This window comes from Labeo rohita, chromosome 5 (assembly GCF_022985175.1).
Source record: "Labeo rohita strain BAU-BD-2019 chromosome 5, IGBB_LRoh.1.0, whole genome shotgun sequence".
NCBI classification, from domain to species: Eukaryota; Metazoa; Chordata; class Actinopteri; order Cypriniformes; family Cyprinidae; genus Labeo; species Labeo rohita.
Window position 1 is genome coordinate 20,808,579 of NC_066873.1, and position 19,379 is coordinate 20,827,957.

The 19,379-nt window shown below is 36.7% G+C and overlaps 1 protein-coding gene across 1 annotated transcript in view; it reads left to right on the top strand.

The window, feature by feature from the left end:
* Nucleotides 1-13,860, top strand: part of epg5 (ectopic P-granules autophagy protein 5 homolog (C. elegans)) — a 29,285-nt gene extending 15,425 nt beyond the window's left edge. The window contains exons 26-45 of the mRNA XM_051109701.1: nt 231-378; nt 1,212-1,383; nt 1,617-1,779; nt 2,052-2,194; nt 2,272-2,428; nt 2,568-2,762; nt 3,205-3,418; nt 3,908-4,029; nt 4,983-5,190; nt 5,708-5,783; nt 5,870-5,973; nt 6,114-6,289; nt 6,570-6,749; nt 6,828-7,037; nt 7,114-7,258; nt 9,535-9,777; nt 9,984-10,203; nt 10,379-10,594; nt 10,682-10,796; nt 12,748-13,860. Of these exons, the coding sequence (XP_050965658.1) occupies nt 231-378; nt 1,212-1,383; nt 1,617-1,779; nt 2,052-2,194; nt 2,272-2,428; nt 2,568-2,762; nt 3,205-3,418; nt 3,908-4,029; nt 4,983-5,190; nt 5,708-5,783; nt 5,870-5,973; nt 6,114-6,289; nt 6,570-6,749; nt 6,828-7,037; nt 7,114-7,258; nt 9,535-9,777; nt 9,984-10,203; nt 10,379-10,594; nt 10,682-10,796; nt 12,748-12,930 (3,390 nt within the window). The 3' untranslated portion in view covers nt 12,931-13,860. The remainder of the gene's footprint in view (nt 1-230; nt 379-1,211; nt 1,384-1,616; nt 1,780-2,051; nt 2,195-2,271; nt 2,429-2,567; nt 2,763-3,204; nt 3,419-3,907; nt 4,030-4,982; nt 5,191-5,707; nt 5,784-5,869; nt 5,974-6,113; nt 6,290-6,569; nt 6,750-6,827; nt 7,038-7,113; nt 7,259-9,534; nt 9,778-9,983; nt 10,204-10,378; nt 10,595-10,681; nt 10,797-12,747) is intronic.
* Nucleotides 13,861-19,379: the final 5,519 nt, after the last annotated feature.

Here is a 19,379-nt window from a genome sequence, read left to right on the forward strand (position 1 = left end):
TTTGTTATTTGCACGTCATTTGCATCAAACCCTTAGCAATTTATGGAAAATGCTTCAAAACCTTTTTTTAATAAATGTCACGTATATAGATAAACCTTTAACAAAATGATGGCCATTATTTTATTTTTTGTTCAGATGCATATTTTCAGGTGATACTGAAGACATTTTTGACACAAAACATTATGAAATATGAATTGATGCCATATCTATGTGTGTCACTTGATCTTTAGGAGGTGTGGATGGAGCATGTGGACATTGAGCGAGTCCAACATGAGCTGCAGGAAGTGCTCAATCTGTGGTCAAAGGTCAAGAGTGAACCTGCACTCTCCCAGAACACCAGCTCATCCATCTTCACTGACTTCATCAATCCTTTAGCTGGTACTAAACCCACTTTCACTGATTATCATACTCTGATATCAGGATTCTTTTATTTATAACAGTCAAAATTGCATTTTCAGCAAGTTGTAGTTTTGTATAATACATTTTTTTTAAGGGGTCATCGGATGCAAACTTCACTTTTACAGGTTGTTTGAACATTAATGTGTGTTGGCAGTGTATCTACAAATCTACCCTATAATGATAAAAATCTATGCAGTGGATCTGTAAAAATAATATCCCCTTTTTCAAATTGAGCCATTCTCAGATGCCTGTCGGTGTGGTGTCACACCAACGGAGGCCGCTCCTACGATAGTTGATTGACATGAGCGTCTTACCTCAGATCAGCTGTAACAGTCCGACCTCCACTGTTTTGATGCTGGAGCAGGGATGTAAGTTAGACAAGAATATCTCCGAATGAGCGATTGAGGTGTTCTGTTGCTGGATGTAATAATGAACATAGTGGTAGTCTAAACAATCTCTCAGAGCAGCTCGTCACTCCACAGAGAGAAGAGAGGGGTGAGCAGAGCTCATTTGCATTTAAAGGAACAATCCCTTCAGAATGGGATGATTTTTGCAGAGCTCATTTTAACAGGTAAAAAGGGTGTTGTTTTACACTACCATTGAGAATTTTTAACCAATAGTATATTATAGACTTTTCATTAAGACCCTAAAGAATCATATCAACTTGTGGTTAATGGGCGTCCGAGGACCTCTTTAACATGTCTTTTTGGCTGTTGGGTATTTAGCACTTAGTGATTGTCACAGTTTGCTGTACAGATTCATTAAACAGCAGATTTCACTTTTTGCATTAAATAATTTCTATTTATTTACAGCAAGGGAACGAATTCTCACTCATCTGAGAAAGCATGATGCTCCCCAGGGGGCGCTGTTGTTTGTGCCTATGAAAGCTCCAGTGCCTGACATTCCCACTGAGAGCCTGTCTGATGAGAGAATCTCCACTGCCTTAATTCAGGAAGACCTTGCTAAGCTCCAGCATCAAGCCAAGTAAGATGCAATACATGAGCACTTACTCTCTCTCACTTTGAAGCAAGCATGTATTGATTGATGTACTGATGTCAAAACTCACTTACAGTGCATAAGTGCATCTTGAGTAAGTCTTCAGTGCCGTTATTAATAACTGGTGCCTCTTAAATTACTCAATGATAAGCTGTGGTGCTGTATTTGCATCTCGTATGTGCTAAACAATGTTGTAAATCACAACTGTGACCTCTTCTCAGGTTGGCAACGGTCCGGGAAACTCAGCAGGTTGTTCTAGACAATGAACTGTTGGAGGTGTTGCCACAGCTCTACATAAACCGAGAAGACCAGCTCTCAATGCAGTTAGAGTGCCGTGGCAAAGGCGGACAGCCCTGTCAGGGTCCCGCACATATTACTGTTAAGGTGAACATATGCAATTTCAATCGTTCTGCTTTGTGCTGGTTGTACTCAAAATTTTTTATATTTTGTACACTCACATGAGATGAGGACTGCTTTTACCAAACTCCATCACTTTGTCTTGTCATCAAAGAAGTGCCTATTTACATATATGAACAATCATTTGAAGCATATTGAATGTATTTTTCTGCATTAATATTATAAATAATTTTGGCAACCCCCCCTAAAAATCCTATATTTTCATGAGCCCTCTCTCTGTTTCTCATTGTGTGTTTCAGTACTCAAGAATGCACAAACTTGATCCAGTGCAGAATCAAATCCAGTGCCTCAAGAGTGATATTAAACAGCTACAGGCTGATGGAATCAAAGCTCCTCCTCAAAGTCTGGCAGAGGCGGCCGTGCACACAGAGAACTTCATTACGTCAGTAGCTGCTCAAATCAATTTCTACACTTTCTATACTTGCACCACTAAATGTAAATATCATGTTTTTTGTTTAGGGCCTTGGTTAATGCTTACAAACAGAATTCTTCCCCTGGCATACTGAAGGTGGGCATCGCTGCTTTCTATCAGATAGTGTCCTTTGTGTGTGAAGACACACAGAGACATCCACCCACCCGCCAGTTTTTCACATCCTGTATAGAGATCCTTGGTCAGGTATCGTTTTCAATTATTTCAGCACTTGTAATCAAATATAATGATGTTTTCTCTTCTTTTCCTGTTTAAAAGTAAATGTCTGTGGTTTTATAGTTAGAGCTCTGTCTTAAGTTTATATTAAATGTATCTTTGACTGTAGGTGTTCATCCGGGATGTCCAATCAGAATGTAAACAGATGCTGAAGACCATCCTGCTAAACAGACACCTCTGTAACCTTCTTTCACCCTACTTCACCCCAAACGCCTCTCCTGCAGAGCTGGTCTCTCTGTACGAAGAAGTGGTTAACACACTCCACATTGACAGTGGTGATGTCATATTCATGCTCCTCACAAAAGTAATTTACCTTCATTGAATAATAATGCTTTAAATGTTTACCATTTAGGTTGCAATTGAAAGCATTATGGATTTAAAAAGAATGTGCAAAATAAAAAATTTTCTAGTGTGTTTTTTTTTTTGTTCCATTTAGAGAATTTCTCTGGTTTGTTCTTATTATGTGAGGTATTGCTGTCATATCTTTTATCACAATTTTATTGGTAAATTCCCATATCAAAACCCTCAGAGCAGGAGGATTATTTTTGTGCAGAAATAGCGGGAACATAAAAACAATAAAACAACCTCATTTAAATTACGGAACAATCAGAACTCCTCAACCACCTCCCACTGGATCCTTCCCATGGCCTTCTGAGACTTTGATTGCTCTACTTTTTGCTTTTGAATGTGTAGCTCATGTTTGCAACTTTTTGAAAATTTAATTGAATAATCTGTTTTGTTTCTAGTTTGACTTAGCACAGTGGCTGTCGGTGATGCAGCCTCAGTTCTCTGAGCGTAGCCGATTGATGGCAATAATCCATAAGGCTCTGTGCACCTGTGGGTTGGAACCTGAGCCAGAAGTCCTCATGCCCTTCAACATCTTCTGCAAACATTGGACTGAACTGCTGCTTTACCAGTTTCCAGACCACTACAGTGACTTCCTTCGTCTGCTCATGCAGAGTATGTTCCTTTTTTTTTTTTTCTTTTTTCTTTTATTGGTTCCATGTGAAATTGTCACAATGAAACCCTAATTTATTAATCTCAGAATAATGGTTAATTTATTTCAATTTACTTGCAAACCTCATATTTTGGGTCACAGTCTTTGTTTTTTTAAAAAGATACTTGGATATTATGCTTCGTATCAAATCTGGAACTCTCCAGTGTCTGCTACATTATATTTATAAATGTAAAGTCTAAGTTAGTCCAGATCTGCTTTTGTAGATTTGATTATGGATTTTTTTCATATTGTATTTTTTTATGTGTCTAAACCTCCTTTTTATGCTTGCTGTGGTAGTTTAGCATGATGTTTATAACCATAATTTACAACACATTAAATGTAAATTCCAAAAACTACCTATGAATGTTTTGCCGCAAGGGAAAATATACTTGAAATTATTTTTCAAATGCTATTTGTGCTCAGAAAAATTGACTGTGTTCACTTTCCTGCAGGTTCTTCTGAGCAGCTTCTTAGTCCAGAGTGTTGGAGAACGTCACTAAGAGTGCTGGGCTGTTCTCATCAATCTAAGATAAAGACAAACAAAACCCACTCTATCCTCCTGTCGCCTCAACAGGTAACGCAAAACACTCCTTATTTATTTCACATGCTCTATTTGTGCTAAAGGGAGACTTATTATGCCCCTTTTTACATTATGTAGTATAAATCTTGGGTGTCCCCAAAATGTGTCTTGTGAAGTTTCAGCTCCAAATACCCCCCAGATCATTTATTATATCATTTTGAAAATGCCCATTTTGAGTGGAAGCAGAAACGTGCTGTTTCTCTTTAAATGCAAATTAGCTGCTGCTCCCCGCCCTTATTTCCAGAATAGGGCTGTGCCTTTACAGCTTGTAGCTGAGATACTCTGTTAAAAAAAAACATTTGTTTGGTTTTGGTTATCATGTGTATCGTGCTGAAATCATGCATAGCGTTATTAGTTTAAACTTCAGATATATATACGGTTTTCTGAGCGCACACATCCGAAGCAAACGCAGAGAAAGTGGCTGCCACATGGCATGTGAGTACTAAACTAAGTTCTCTTACTGCGCTTAAACTGTCAAATACACACAAGTTTATGTTAAAAACACACAGGAGTTACAAAAACAGTGGGTTGTGTCTGTGAAGGTAAACAGCTGCGAAAGAAACCGTATGTTTATGTTAGATCTGTGTGGCAGCAGTGTAATATAAAGTAAATAAATCAATAAATCCACTGCTCTCTTGTCTCCTCTGAGGCTGGGACTCGAAATAACTTGATTAACAGCCATTGAACAGTTAGAACTGGTACACCATTGTCGAAACACAAAATGACAGCGCCATTGGTGGAAACGTGCAAGGGCCAGTGATATTATAAGAAGATTCCCTTACTACGTCACTGGGGGTGCAAAATCGAAGTGGCTCGTTTTTTCACTACCTTGCAGAAAAAGGCTTACCAAAATAAAGTTACGTGGAAAAAGTCCGATTTTCATGATATGTCACCTTTAAATACTTAAAACTGAGCCAGAGAATTACGATTGTACTTTGTTTTTCTAGGTGAATGAAACAATCGAATGGCTCGCAAAGTACTTTCTAAAGCTCCGTCTGTCCAATGGTGACTTCAGGAGTTTTGGTCTGCTCTCAAAATGGGGGCCATACATTGAGGAAGTCAAGATGTTTTGGGAAGATTTGATTACCTACGTCATTGATCTGGAGCTAAACAATTGCAGCAAAGAACCAGTAGGAAGTCCAAGACTGGTCAAAGGTACAAATATGTATTTCTCTGTTATATGTAGCAGCCAAATATTAGTAGTGCAAACAAAAGTTTGGGGTCAGTAAGATTTTAAATAAAAATGTATCACAGTTTGCACAATCATGTTTCTATTGCAGCAATAAATTACATTTTAAAATATCCAATAGAAGATGGTGCCAGTAGCATTGCGGGCAGTGCGCCAACATAATGCGCATTTGCGCTATAGGCGTCCCGAATTCGAACCCCGGCCCAGGGATCTTTCCCAATCCCCAGCACGCCCTGTCTCCTCTACACTGTTCTATCACAATAAAAGCAAAAACACCAAAAGAGTTTTCAAATAGAAAACAGTTATTTTAAATTGTACAAAATTACTGTTTTACTGTATTTTTGATAAAATAAATGCAGTCTTGGTGAGCATAAGAGACTTAAAAATCTTACAGACTCCAAACTTTTGAACTGTAGTGTATATATCTGCATAGGAACTATTTGTATAATGAAATTAATTAATGTCACATTCTCCTTAATGTAGCTCTTGAAAGCATGCATGCACAAATGGCCAAACTGTTTGAACCGTGGATTCTGGTCCTTGACACTGACAACACTAGGTATGTTTTGATGTGGCTCAGCGGTTTGCTTGTTATAACACTGATGACAGAAGTGATGAGTAACAACTCTCTTGTGTGTGTCACAGTCATCCTCGTTGTTCTCCATGGCTTGAATCAGATGCCGCAGCTGCAGCGAGCTTAGTGAGCTTATATGCACGCTTGGTAGAGATGTTACATGAGAAATTCAAAGGTAAACATCCTCTGAGAACATCAAAACGCGCAAATGTTATGATTCGTTCAGCCATTTCCTGCTCAATCATTTCTTCAGCCATTAAAATAATGCTCAGTTCCAAATCCATGTGATCAGCATCCATAATATTTTTGCTGCAGATCGCTTGTTACCAGGACAAAGAGGAGCTCTGTGGCTTCATCTCATGCATTACTGTGAGACCTGCACCTCTCCCAAGATGCCAGAGTACCTGCTGTACACCTACCACACTGAGTACAGCCGTTTGCCATGGAAGGACCTGCATCCAGATCAGACACTGATGAACCACTTTTTTAACGTGAGAGACTTACAGAACTCTTAAAGGGATAGTTCACACAAAAGTGAAAATTCTGTCAATAATTACTCACCCTCATGTCGTTCCAAACCCATAAGACCTTCGTTTATCTTCTGAAAACAAATTAAGGTATTTCTGATGAAAGCCGAGATTCTTACGGGAAAGGTCTTACAGGTTTGGATCGACGTGAGTGTGAGAAAATAATGACAGAATTTTCATTTTGGGTGAACTAACCCTTTAATAGATGGTTGTCAATAAATTAATTGAATTTCATTCTGTTCAGGTGGAGAGGGGAAGCCCAAAAAGTTGTTTCCTGTTTATGGGAGAGCTTCTGTGTCAGGTGAACTGGGTCAGTGTATTAAGTGACTCTCTCAGCCCCCAGCTAAGCCCCTCAGCTCAGACAATGGTGGTCTCGGTCCTCTATCTGATGGTGTTTCTGGCCAAAGAGGATCTCAGCAAACCTGTGAGTGTTCACCTGTTTACCCTAATCATCTTCAGTGGTGCCCATTAGAGGTTAATCTACCATGGTTTCCTTCTACAGGAGTCTTCGGTGCTCAATCTCCTGGACCAGTCAGCTTCTCTGCCTTGGCACCTAGTAGATTTTCATTCTTATCAAAATGTTACACGCTACGTCAGCACACATTACCCAGCGTCCCTTGTTCTCAGTCAAGATGCTTCTTCACAACATGTCATCAGATTGCTTAAAATGGCTGCTGGATTTGGGCTGACCACACAAACGTTGCATCACAAGGTTAGATGACACACAATATTGTCAAATACTATGTAAATTAAACTACTAACAGCATTCTGTGTTTTGTGACTGTAAGGACATGACTTTAAAGTGCCAAGCCTTCCTTCACCTAATGGTGCAGTTTCTGACCTCTTTGGATCAAAATGGGAATATCAGTCTGGCATCTCTGGAGACAGAAATGGAGAAATTACTGGAGTACATTGTCATTTTCAACCCTCCTGGTGAGATGAGTGTTTAATTTTTCTTTCAGATTAATTTTGTTGTCACGTCCCTCAGCATGCCCTTCAAGATTATTGCATAAGCATAATTTGTAGTTCTGCGTACCTGTGGATTTTATAAGACTGAAAGCAGTTGTTTGCTTCAGTAGCACTTAGGCTATGTTCACACTGCAGTTCTGGTTTGTTTTTAGATTCAATCCTTCGGATTGACTGTTTGTATTGTTACTTAGAATGTGACAAAATCATAGCAGTTTGTTGAGTTACTACCCAGTATATTGGTTGCCATAGTAATGTTAAAGGCATCAGAACAATGCCAAGAGCGGAGAAAGAGTAAGAAATGAGTGAAGATACAGATACAGACACCACTGCACTTTTTATCTCACAATTCTGACTTTTTTCTCAGAATTGCATGATATAAACTCACAATTGTGAGAAATAAAGTCAGAATTTTCTCGCAAATGCAAGTTTTTTTTCTCGCAATTTTTTGGAATTGTGAGATATAAACTTGCAATTATGTGTTATAAAGTCCAATTTTTAGGGGAAAAAAAGACTGATATGTTCTTGCAGTTGCGTGATATAATGTCAGAATTGTGACAAAAAAAGTCATAATTTCGAGATATAAACTCACAATTCAGAGAAAATCAGAGTTTATATCTCACAGTTCTGACTTTTTTTCTCAGAATTCCGTGATACAAGCTTGCAATTGCGAGGAATAAAGTCAGAATTGCGAGAAATAAACACAATTCTGACCTTGCATGATAACTCTCAACTGTGAAAAATAAAGTCAGAATTTTCTCGCAATTCTGACTTTTTCTCACTATTCTGTCTTTTTTTTAGAATTGTGAGATACAAACTTGCAAACTTGTGTGAGTTATAAAGTCCAAGTTTGAGGGGGAAAAAGGCTCTCACAATTGCGTAATATAAAATCAGAACTGTGAGATAAAAAACTTGCAATTCTGAGAAAAAAAAAGTCACAACTTCGAAATTTAAACTCGTAATTCTGAGAAAAAACTCAGAATTGCGAGTTTGTATTTCACAGTTCTGAGAAAATGAGTTAGCATTGTGAGATGTAAACTCGCAACTCGCAAAAAGTCAGAACTGTGAGATAAAAAGTCACAATTATCATTTTATTTTTTATTCAGTGGTGGAATCAGGATAGTATATTTACCGTCCATTCTCCATCTATATCTTTTTTATCATACCTATTACGGATGTAGTTTGTAATATTTATTCATTCATTTATATATTTTAGGGCCAGATTTACTAATTGCTTGCATCAGCGCAAACTGTTTTTTGGCGTTAAAATAGTGCTGTCAGGATTTACTGAAGACGCGCAGTGAATTAGCACTGAAAAGGCATGGACAGTTATTTTTGCACCTGACCTTATTGAATATGCATTTGTATGAGTTTCCCTTACAGACACAAAATTTCTGGGAGGAGAGTATTAATATTAATCACGCATTGGCGTTTGTGTTCTTTAATGTGCACATTGAAAGTAAATCACATGCAGAATGTTTCCCTCCCATTTGCACTTTTATGGAATTGTGCTCTAACGCTAATTTGCCCCGTTTAGTAAATCTGGCCCTTAGACTCCAACAACCTTATGTTTCAGTCGGATACAAAGAAAAGTGGGCCGGAAGTGGTTACATCTTACAAAGATGTGTATTAAATTAGCATATCAAACCTTGTTTCTAATAAACCAAGTTTTAACAGGCTAAACGAAGGTTAAAAGTACAGTAAGATTTTTTTTTTAATGTTCTTAAAAGAGGTCTCTAATAGTAATATTGTGTATTATTACAATAATAAAAAAACTCTCAATTTTAATATATAATTACATTTTTTAAATGTATTACTGTGATGATCTGTCATTAATGATTCTATCAGAATTATCAGCAGCCACTACTCCAGACTTCAGTGTTCCTTCAAAAATCATACTAATATGCTGATTTGATACTTAGGAAACATTACCTATTATTATTAATGTGGAAAACAGTTATGCTGCTTAATATTTTTGTGGCTACATTACACATTTTTCCAAAAATCTTTTAAAATTAAAATCTTTTGTAACAATATAAATGTCACTTTTCATTTAATGCGTCTACGTTATCAACCCTAAACTGGTAGTGTACATTATTAACTGCTTGTTAATAGCCATTTAACTAATACTGTTGTTTCAGATAAGTATTTAATTACAGAATGCGTAATCAGCATCTTAACTCAACAAAACAGACAGTAACAATATCTCTCCTGATCTTAATGCATCTCATCCTCACATTCAGAGACAGACCTCCAGCAGCGGCACATGGCCACCTGCAGTCTGTTTGCTGAGATGTTGACTCTGCTGAATGAAGCTGGCATGTCTACAGCAGAGGGACTCGGGACTAAACTCCACTCCTGGGTGGAAAAGAGAGCTCGTGGTCCTTTGGTGCTCCCCCTGCTAACCGCTGCATGCAGATGCCTGGCCTCAGTGCGTCATATGACACGCACCACAGAGGCCTGTATTCTCTCCTACTTCACTGATGGTAATAATAGCTTGTACTTGTAAACGGTCTGTCTGCGTAAGCTTTTAGGAATTATTCCTCTCCCTAATCACACATTGTAAGGACCATAAATGCAAACATCTGGGCTGAATCAAAACATTTGCGTGGAACCATTATAGAGTGCAGTGAGTTTTAGTATCTCATAAATCTGTCTTAAATATTCACAACAACTTGTGTGTTTCTTTTAGGTGGATGTGCTGATCAGTACTCCGGTTGGGGGCCCATCCTGGTCTCTCTTCAGGTTCCTGAACTGACTGTTGAGGACTTCATCCAGGAAAGCCTGAACCTGGGCAGTTACCTCACCCTGTACGTCTACATCCTCCAGAGGCTGAATCTGGAGCAAACCCTCCTGAATGAGAAGAAGACCTTAGTGCTGCTCAACACATGGATCAGTCAGGTCTTCCCCAGGTAACATACACTTATTTACATATAGTGTGTTCTTTCATATGTTGAAGGATGCACACAAAAACCCAGACTGGAAGTAGTATAGGATTGCAGAGTTAGTAAATAACATCCCCTTTACTTTTAGTGCATGTTGTGTGAGTAGTCATGACCTTAGTGAGTGTGTCGTCTGTTCCTGCAGTGGTCCAGCTGATGAGGCAAAGCTGTTTTTATGGTGGCATAAATTCTTGGAGCTCCTGCATATCCAGGTGGATCAAGAGGACACCTGCGCACTTGACACTCTGATTGTCACCTTAATGGCGTTCCAGAACCGTTTAGCCCAGCTCGGTGAGGAAAGACTGAACTCTGGCATCTTGGGAGCCATTGGCCTCGGGAGGAAATCCCCACTATCTAGCAGGTGAGAGATTGTTGAAAAACTGCTTTGGTTTGATGTTCATATCGGAAGTAAAAGGGAGATGAAATTTCTGTCCTTCCTGTGTTTCAGGTTTCGAATTGTGGCGCGCAGTATGTCAGCATTTTTGCTAGTCCAGGCGCCCTCAGAGAATCAGCTGCGTCTTCATCAAGGCACAGAGCTGCAGCTCTCAGCTAAAGCACAACAGGTAAGATTTTCCAGGAAATGGGATAAATGTATAGCTTCATCCACAGACAAGATGTAAATATTCAAATTTTTAGGTAAAAATGTGTTAATTTCGTTAATGAAAACACTGACGAAAAAAAGTTTGTTGACCAGCTTTTTTTTTTTACCATGAGCTGACAATAAGGTCAATAAACACTGACTATGTCAACATGCAATATCGTTGACAATAAAAGATGAGACTAAATGTTTTTTAAAAATAAAAACTACACTAAAATCTCATTTTATTTTTGCCAAAAAAGGAGACGAAATATTATCACAGAATGCTGCATGCGCCTCTACTCCACAAGCTTTCATGTGTGCGGTTGCCGGATATCAAAAATATCCCTTTGCTACAAGGATCAATTTTATGCTCCGTTTTTTCTTAGTTTTTGCAATCTGGCAACTATTTATTATGGTGTTCAGCTAAAATGAAAGTGTTATAACCCATATATATATCGGTTGTTGACATGACATGGCATTTTCACTGTCCCACAAGATAAAAATAAATATAATTAATATTGTCATTATTTAAAATGCAGTAAATTATTAAACATTTCTTTGTCCTACATGGACCTGTTGTTATAAAAGCTTCAGTGTTATTCTTTTTTTTTTGTTAACTTTTGAGCCAAATCTCAAAACTGTCCTATGGTGTGACTGTCTCAATAAATTACAACTTTTATAAATTAAAAAGAAAACATAAAAATGTTAAGAAACACCTCTTGTATAAATATACAAGTGTCTGTTTTAGTAAATGGCAATCATTGTTTTCATTCATATATTTCTGAAAGCTTAGGAACTTGATATATTTTGTCTACGAAAACCATGTCCTATGGTGTGACACCATATCCTGATTTTAAATTGGCCGATTCCAGAGAAAACTTTAATTAGTTGAAGGACCCCATTCATGATCATGTTACTGAAGCCTCCTGTCAAACCCATGACATGTGCACATGGTCAGTTTTTGTCTCTAACTTTTTTGGAACCACTACAAAAGTGTTACGTTTTGATGTCCTTTGGTGTGACACCCCTAAATTATATTTTTAATTAACTACTTAATCATGGAAAATTATGCAAATGTGTTTTGCTAACCACTAATGACTGGTTAGCTCGGAATAGCAAAGTCATTAATTGACACAAAAGGCTGAAACGTCCTATGGTGTGACAGAAAATGTCCTCTGGTGTGACGCCTGTACTGTCACAGGCATAGAATAAAGATGCCACACCAGAGGACAAGGTCTCTTTAAAAAGCACTTTAAATGATTAAATAAGAGTTTAACGTTTTAAGAGTTTAACATAATCAGTTTAACATTATACAGCATGACGAAAAGTTTTCATTGACTAAAACTAGACATTAAGGCCTGGTTTCACATATAGGACTAAACCAGGATTAGGCCATAGTTTAATTAGGACATTTAAATAATTTTTATAAACATGCCTTACAAAAAAACATTATTGGTGTGCATCTTGAGACAAAACGAAGGCACTTATATATTTTAAGATGAGTCAGTGCAAGTTTCTTTCAGTTAAAACAGCTCAGACTTACATTTTAGTCTGGGACTAGACTTAGGCCTTGTCTGTGAAACTGGGGGCAAATCTCAGACATTTAGTTGATTAAATTTGACTAAACAAAAACAGGACAAGTTTGACTAAATATGATAACTAAAGTACATTTGACGCAGGACTAAGACTAAGACAAATTTAAAGACTAAGACTAAATTACAAAATTAACACTAAGGCGAATTTAGGAATTTTTCTATGTTGAATTTGAAAAAACTGAATTGAAATATGGAAAAAAGAACGGTACATCATTATTGTGGCTTTCAGATGGTTAGATGGGGATATGTTTTAGTTATTTGATGAGGATTTTTTTATAGTACAAACCAATTCCCTGTAAATTGTGCTGTACCGTGAATGACTGCTCTCTCTTTTTTCAGGCCTTATCTGTACTGGAGCAAATGCCGAGTAGTAAGCAGTATTCAGAGCTGCATGTTTCTGTAAACCAGGCCATTCAGTTCATCAAGTACCCAAGTCATTGCCTGCGTGACAGCAACCGTCTTTTGACCCTGCTAGTTAATGCACTCTACACTGACCTTCACTACCTAGACATCATCCGTTAGCTTTAACATCAAAACCAGAGTCAACTCCTGCTGTAAAGCACTGCGAAGCCCACCAGAAACTCCGGGAGAATGGCTATAACTCCAGATGAAATGAAGGTGTTTTCTGGAAAAGGACAGAATGAAAATCGTGGGTTAAGACACTGAGGCAGTGGTCATTTTTTAAACTATGCCATCCGGTTATATAACTTTTCTTTCTTTCTTACGTTAATATCACACTTGTCCATCTTTTTTTCTTAAAATGTCATCATTTAAAAGGAGAGCTCACCCAAAAATGAAAATTCTGTCATTAATTACTCGTTCCAAATCCATAAGACCTTCGTTCATCTTTAGAACACAAAATAAGATATTTTTGAGGAAATCCAAGAGTTTTCTGACCCTGCATAGATGATTGAACCACCGATGTCACATAGATTATTTAATGATGTCCTTACTACCTTTCTGAGCCTTGAATGTGTGAGTGGCGTTGATGTCTATGTAGTGTCAGAAAGCTCTCGGATTTCATCAAAAATAACAACATGAGGGTGAGTACTTGATGACAGAATTTTCATTTTTGTGTGAGCTGTCCTTTTAAGGTATCCAAGTCTTTAGTGTTTCACATCAGAAGTCCACAGATCAGTCCACAGTTCATGCTGTCATTATGTCATTTATTTTAGAGTGGTGAGATTTTATCATATATGTATGAGGATGTTTTAGGCCTCCCATGTTGGGGGAGTTTTGGTGACATCTGACGATAATCCACCGAATCACAGTCGCAGAGTAAATATACCTCATAGCATGATTTTGATTGATTTGCACAGCAAATATTCTGATTACAAAATATTGTTTAATTTCAGTCTCATTTTCTTAAAATAGATGTTTTTGTAATGTGCTTCTTACAAAGTACATTTCTTTATAAGCTCATGCAAATAAACCAATGGCTGGACATCTACATTTTCAATGTGACGAAGTGATTTTTTTTTAGAGACTAATATCTTTCTCACTGCATTTATTATCTGTATGGAGGTGTTACACAAAATATTTTAGTCTGGACAACAATATCCAAACAAGACGAACTGCTCCAGCATGTGATCTGCCTGATAAGTGCACTTAGTTTTTTTTTTTTTTTTTTTTTTTTTTTTTGCTCCGTCACAATTCTGACATCATGCATTCCTTTCCTCTTTTAAAACCTTCTGTTTCTTCACAGCAAGAGGGATGGTTTATATTATACAGGCATATGAGATTGATTGAATGAATGTGCTTGCAGCTGTATTTGCTTAGTTGCATAGAGATCATTTCAGATCTAATATTAATTTTAGTTAGAGAAACTCTATTTCTGTGCTGTTACTATTGCCAGCATGGTATGTCTATATTGGGTTGTAGTTTTATTGACTTAAGATCATAGGGCAGCCCTTCTGGGGATTCACTGCATGCTTTTATCATACAGTCAGATGTCATTTTCTATACTTCATTATACCACAGCATTCACTGCTTTCCATAATACTGCAACATACCATGTTGTGCATTGGATTTGTGGTCATTCTAACTGTTTAGATCCTCCCCAAGCATTAACCATAATCAAATCCCAAAATAAAATTAACATGATGTGCATATTGTCAATGACATTGTCATGCTGTTGAACAAAACAAGCACAATACTGAACTATTGAAATAACCTAGACACTTGTATAAATGTACAGTGGAAAGACATCTAATGTTGTATAGAACATGACTTGCCTTAAGTTGTTTTCAGTGTAATATTTTTCCTCTTGTGCCATAATTGCTCTTATGTCAACTGTTACAAAAATACGGTGTCAAATTACATGTGTACATGGAAATGTAAATGATAATCAAAATCAATAATACCAGTCAAGTCAAAGGAAAACTGTGTATGTGATTTCCTCATGTGAAAAGGTTTCTTGAATTAATTCCCTTCCTTTTCAATCAAGATTTCTAATAAGCATTTTTAAATAGTCATAGTATTGACCTAAAAACAGGATTAGTGCAATTCCAGAATAAAAATTTCCTGATACTCATCCCCATGTCGTCTAAGATGTTCATGTCTTTCTTTCTTCAGTCAAAAAGAAATTAAAGGGTCATGAAACCCCCCTATTTCAGCACTGGTTAGTTTTCACCACAGTTTTAAAAAATGCTTCAAAAGTGGGCGTGGTGCGGAGCGGAGGGGGGAATCACGTTTGTGCCGAACTCTTACAAAGAAAACAAAAACAAACATTCCTTCGATCCATGAACGTTTCTCTCAATATATGCAATCTCACAGTCTGAAGTGTCTGTCATAGCAAACTAATTATTCACGCTGTCGTGAATAGTTAGACGAAGCCTCTTCTCATAAGATAAGAACATGCAGCCTCATGAATAATTATTAGACACCGACACGTCATCGATGTACTATAGTCCGTTGTCACGTCACAAACTGTGACGTCAGCACAATGTAGATTTTTAAACCCCGAAGATGAAAATATCACAAAAGCTCAAAATTAACTAGTTTTCTCCAACAATTAAAATTAACGGATGCTAACATTGTCATCTATGATGTGCAACACAAACACCTCTGCTAAAATCTCATAAAAAGTAGTCTGGGGTTTCATGAACCTTTAAAGTTTTTGAGGAAAACATTGCAGGATTTTTCTTCAATGGGGATCAGTGGGTTGAAGGTCCAAACTGCAGTTTCAGTGCGGCTTCAAAAGGCTCTACACGATCCCAGACAAGGAATAAAAAAAAAAAAAAAAAGTAAATATTATATACTTTTTAACCACAAATACTTGTCTATTGATCCCTATTGAAGACCACTATATGGAGAAAAGTCCTGAAATGTTTTCCTCATAAACCTTAATTTCTTTTCGACTGAAGAAAGAAAGACATGAACATCTTGGATGATATGGGGGTGAGTCTGAAACTGAACTAATCCTTTAAGTAAAGGCCGCATTAATGTGACAAAATGGTATTGGTCAGTCTTACCCTTCTCAGAAGTGTAAGATATGCCACATCCCAGGATATGGCGGTTGCCATGGCGATCTCATCCACTTTAATAGATGGTACAGAGGGAGTGTTATCAGGGTACCCAGACAGCAGATGGGAGACTGAGATGTGGCATGCCAGTGTCTTTTCTTGTGTTTAGCTGTTTATACATTCCGTCACATCTGAGCCAGAACGACACGCTGGAGTATCTGTGAATAGTAGCTGTGCGGCAGCATGTATGCACATATTAGAGAAGTAAACAGAAGTAAATCAAAAATGCATATGCTGTGAGTTCTGCATCAACTCCCTGTGGGTTGGCACCAGTGTTAACATGTAAGATCTGAAGTTTGCTATAACCCAGGGATGTTTTCGTCCTCAAAAACATGTTGATACAAACGAATAGCAGCTTATGCTGATCTGACCATGTGCCATCAACTTGTGAAGCTCATATCTAACGCAGTGCCAGCTCGAATTCTGACGCTTCTCCCACAGTCTACCACATTTAATTACATATCTCACTTTATTTATTTCATTATTTATTTTTCCCACTCCTGTAGCTGTGCTCTGCAGCCTTATATTAAAACAGCACATCTTTTTGTGAATGATGTCTTAAATGATGACTTTTTCTGGGTCTAGTAAGGGCAGTACCACAGGTCAGCTACAGTTCAACATATTAGATTTTACACTACCATTCAAATTAAGTATTTGTTCAATAAGTATTTGTTTGTGCATACCCAGGTTGCATTTATTTGATTAAAAATACAGTAAAATAGTAATATCATTAATAATATTACAATTTAAAGGGATAGTTCACCCAAAAATGAAAATTCTGTCATTAATTACTCACCCTCATGTTGTTCCAAACCTGTTCATTCATCTTCAGAACACAAATTAAGATATTTTTGATGAAATCCGAGAGCTTTCTGACCCAGCATAGACAGCAACACAACTACTACGCTTTAGACCCAGAAAGGTAGTAAGGACCTCGATAAAACAGTCCATGTGACATCAGTGGTTCAACCTTAATTTTATGAAGCTACGTGAATATGTTTTGTGCGAAAAGAAACAAAAATAATGACTTTATTCAACAATTTCCTCTCTTCCATGTCAGTCTCCGCCAGTTGAACCGCTAATGTCACATGGACTATTTTAACAATGTCCTTACTTCCTTTCTGGTCCTTGAATGTGTTGAACTTTAGCTTTCTATGCAGCTATGAAGCTTTGGATTTCATCAAAAATATCTTAATTTGTGTTCTGAAGATGAACAAAGCTCTTACAGGTTTGGAACGACATGAGGGTGAGTAATTAATGACACAATTTTCATTTTTGGGTCAACTATCACTTTAAAATCACTGTTTTCCATTTTTATATATTTTAAAATGTTATTTATTACTGTGATGAAGCTGAAATTTAATTAATTTTAATATGCTAAGTTGCTCCTCAAGAAACATTTCTTATTTTTATCAATGTTGAAAGCATTCATTTTAATATTTTTTTACTTTGTTTTTTTTTTTTTTTTTTTTTTTGGTTCTTTAATAGAAAGTTCAAAAACTTTCTTGTATAACTTTATAAATTATTTAGTGTTAGTCCGTTTAATGTGTCCTTGCTGAATTACAGAATAATTTTATTTTTAAGCTTTAACTTGAAGTGTCTGTCTATACAGTATATGCAAAATTACATCCAAATATTATTCATATAGTGAAAAGCTCCAATTTTATTGCGTGATACATTCCAGAGCTGCAGTTTAAGAGTTTCATCGGTCCGTTTCACATCTCTAGAGTGTGTTAATGGTAAAGGCAACAGCAGCAGCGCTAAAGGGCTGTGACTCTGTGCGTCTGTCTGAGATACAAGCGGCTGAGACTTTAATAAGCTGACCTTATCCTAACCCAAAGATACTCTGTGCTTTAGTTTGAACAGCCACCAAAGTTACCTTATTTCACTCTGGCTCTGTCACATTTTAGACAAAGCCTGTGGCTGTCAAAGATGTCTGACACAGCGAATGCAGAGTTTGGCCTCTGTATAAACATCCATTAGCCATTTTGAACACTTGTGAAATATATATTTATATATATATATATACACTACCGTTCAAAAGTTTGGGGTCAGTAAGACTTGTAATAGTCTTTAAAGTAGTCTCTTATGCTCATCAAGGCTGCATTTATTTGATTTTAAAAAAAAAAAAAAAAAAAAAAAAAAAAAAAAAAAAACGTAATATTGCAAAATGTTTTTACAATATAAAATAATGTTTTTTATTTTAACATACTTTAAAATAGAATTTATTCCTGTGATGAAAAGCTGAATTTTTATCAGCTGTTACTCCAGTCTTAAGTGTCACATGATCCTTCAGAAATCATTCTAAAATGCGGATTTATTATTAGAATGATCAATGTTGGATAATATCAACAGTTGTGCTGCCAAATATTTTTTGGAACCTGTAATTGTTTTTTTCAGGATTCTTTCATGAATAACAAGTTTAAAAAGTACAGTGTTTATTCAAAATATAAATATTTTATAACAATGTAAATTATTTATTATTAACTTTTAATAAACTTTTAATTATTAACTTAATACATCCTTGGTGAATAAAAGTATTAATTTCTTAAAAAAAAAAAGAAAAAGAAAAAAAAGAAACAATAAAAATGTACTGACCCCAAACTTTTGAACGGTAGTGTGTATATATATATATATATATATATGCATATACACAGACTTTGAGTTTTTATATAATATGCCTCAAAGAGTTTTGACTGGTAAATATCCCAGTATATTATAGAAACAATAAATCCTGCGCTGAAAACTGGGCGAGTGCTGGCAGTGCATTGCACTTACACGGGAGATCCTATCTGCAATACAGCACTAATGAAACACATGACTTATGAGGATTAACTGACAGTTGTTAGTGATGGATCTCTTTTAATATATCAGCGACATTAGTTGCCATATTTCCATTACTAATTCTGAGAAGCTTTGTTAAGAAAAGACTTCCTTCTATGGGTATTCGCACAACCCTCTTTGAAGACTTGATTATCTTATGAGTGCACTGAATGAAAGGTTTACAGAGTTGGAAAAGCAGTACAGTCCAGTGTGCCCGAACAGGAGCAGAGAGTCTGAGTCATCGTGCTGTTTTAACAGAGGGAAAGTGCAATGACTGAGAGCAAGAACATGGCTCAGAATTTCCATTAGCAATTATGGGACATCCAATCTACTATGACACCGTATATATTATTATCGGAGATTACTTTCTTGTGTACGTACTTTAATATTAGTTACTCTATAACTTAGTGTTATAGAAATGACCTGATAACTCTGGTATGAAGAAGTGACACTTTTTTACAAGGTAATAACATAAACATGCTATGACTGTTGATTTCATGTTAAATCCCTATGAGCCATCAAATAAGGGGGTCTCCGTCACAATTTGTTATATGAGCAGACACTCACCTCATAAAGACAGAATGTACTTCTATAAATGTGTTTTGAAACAGATATTCTGCTGCC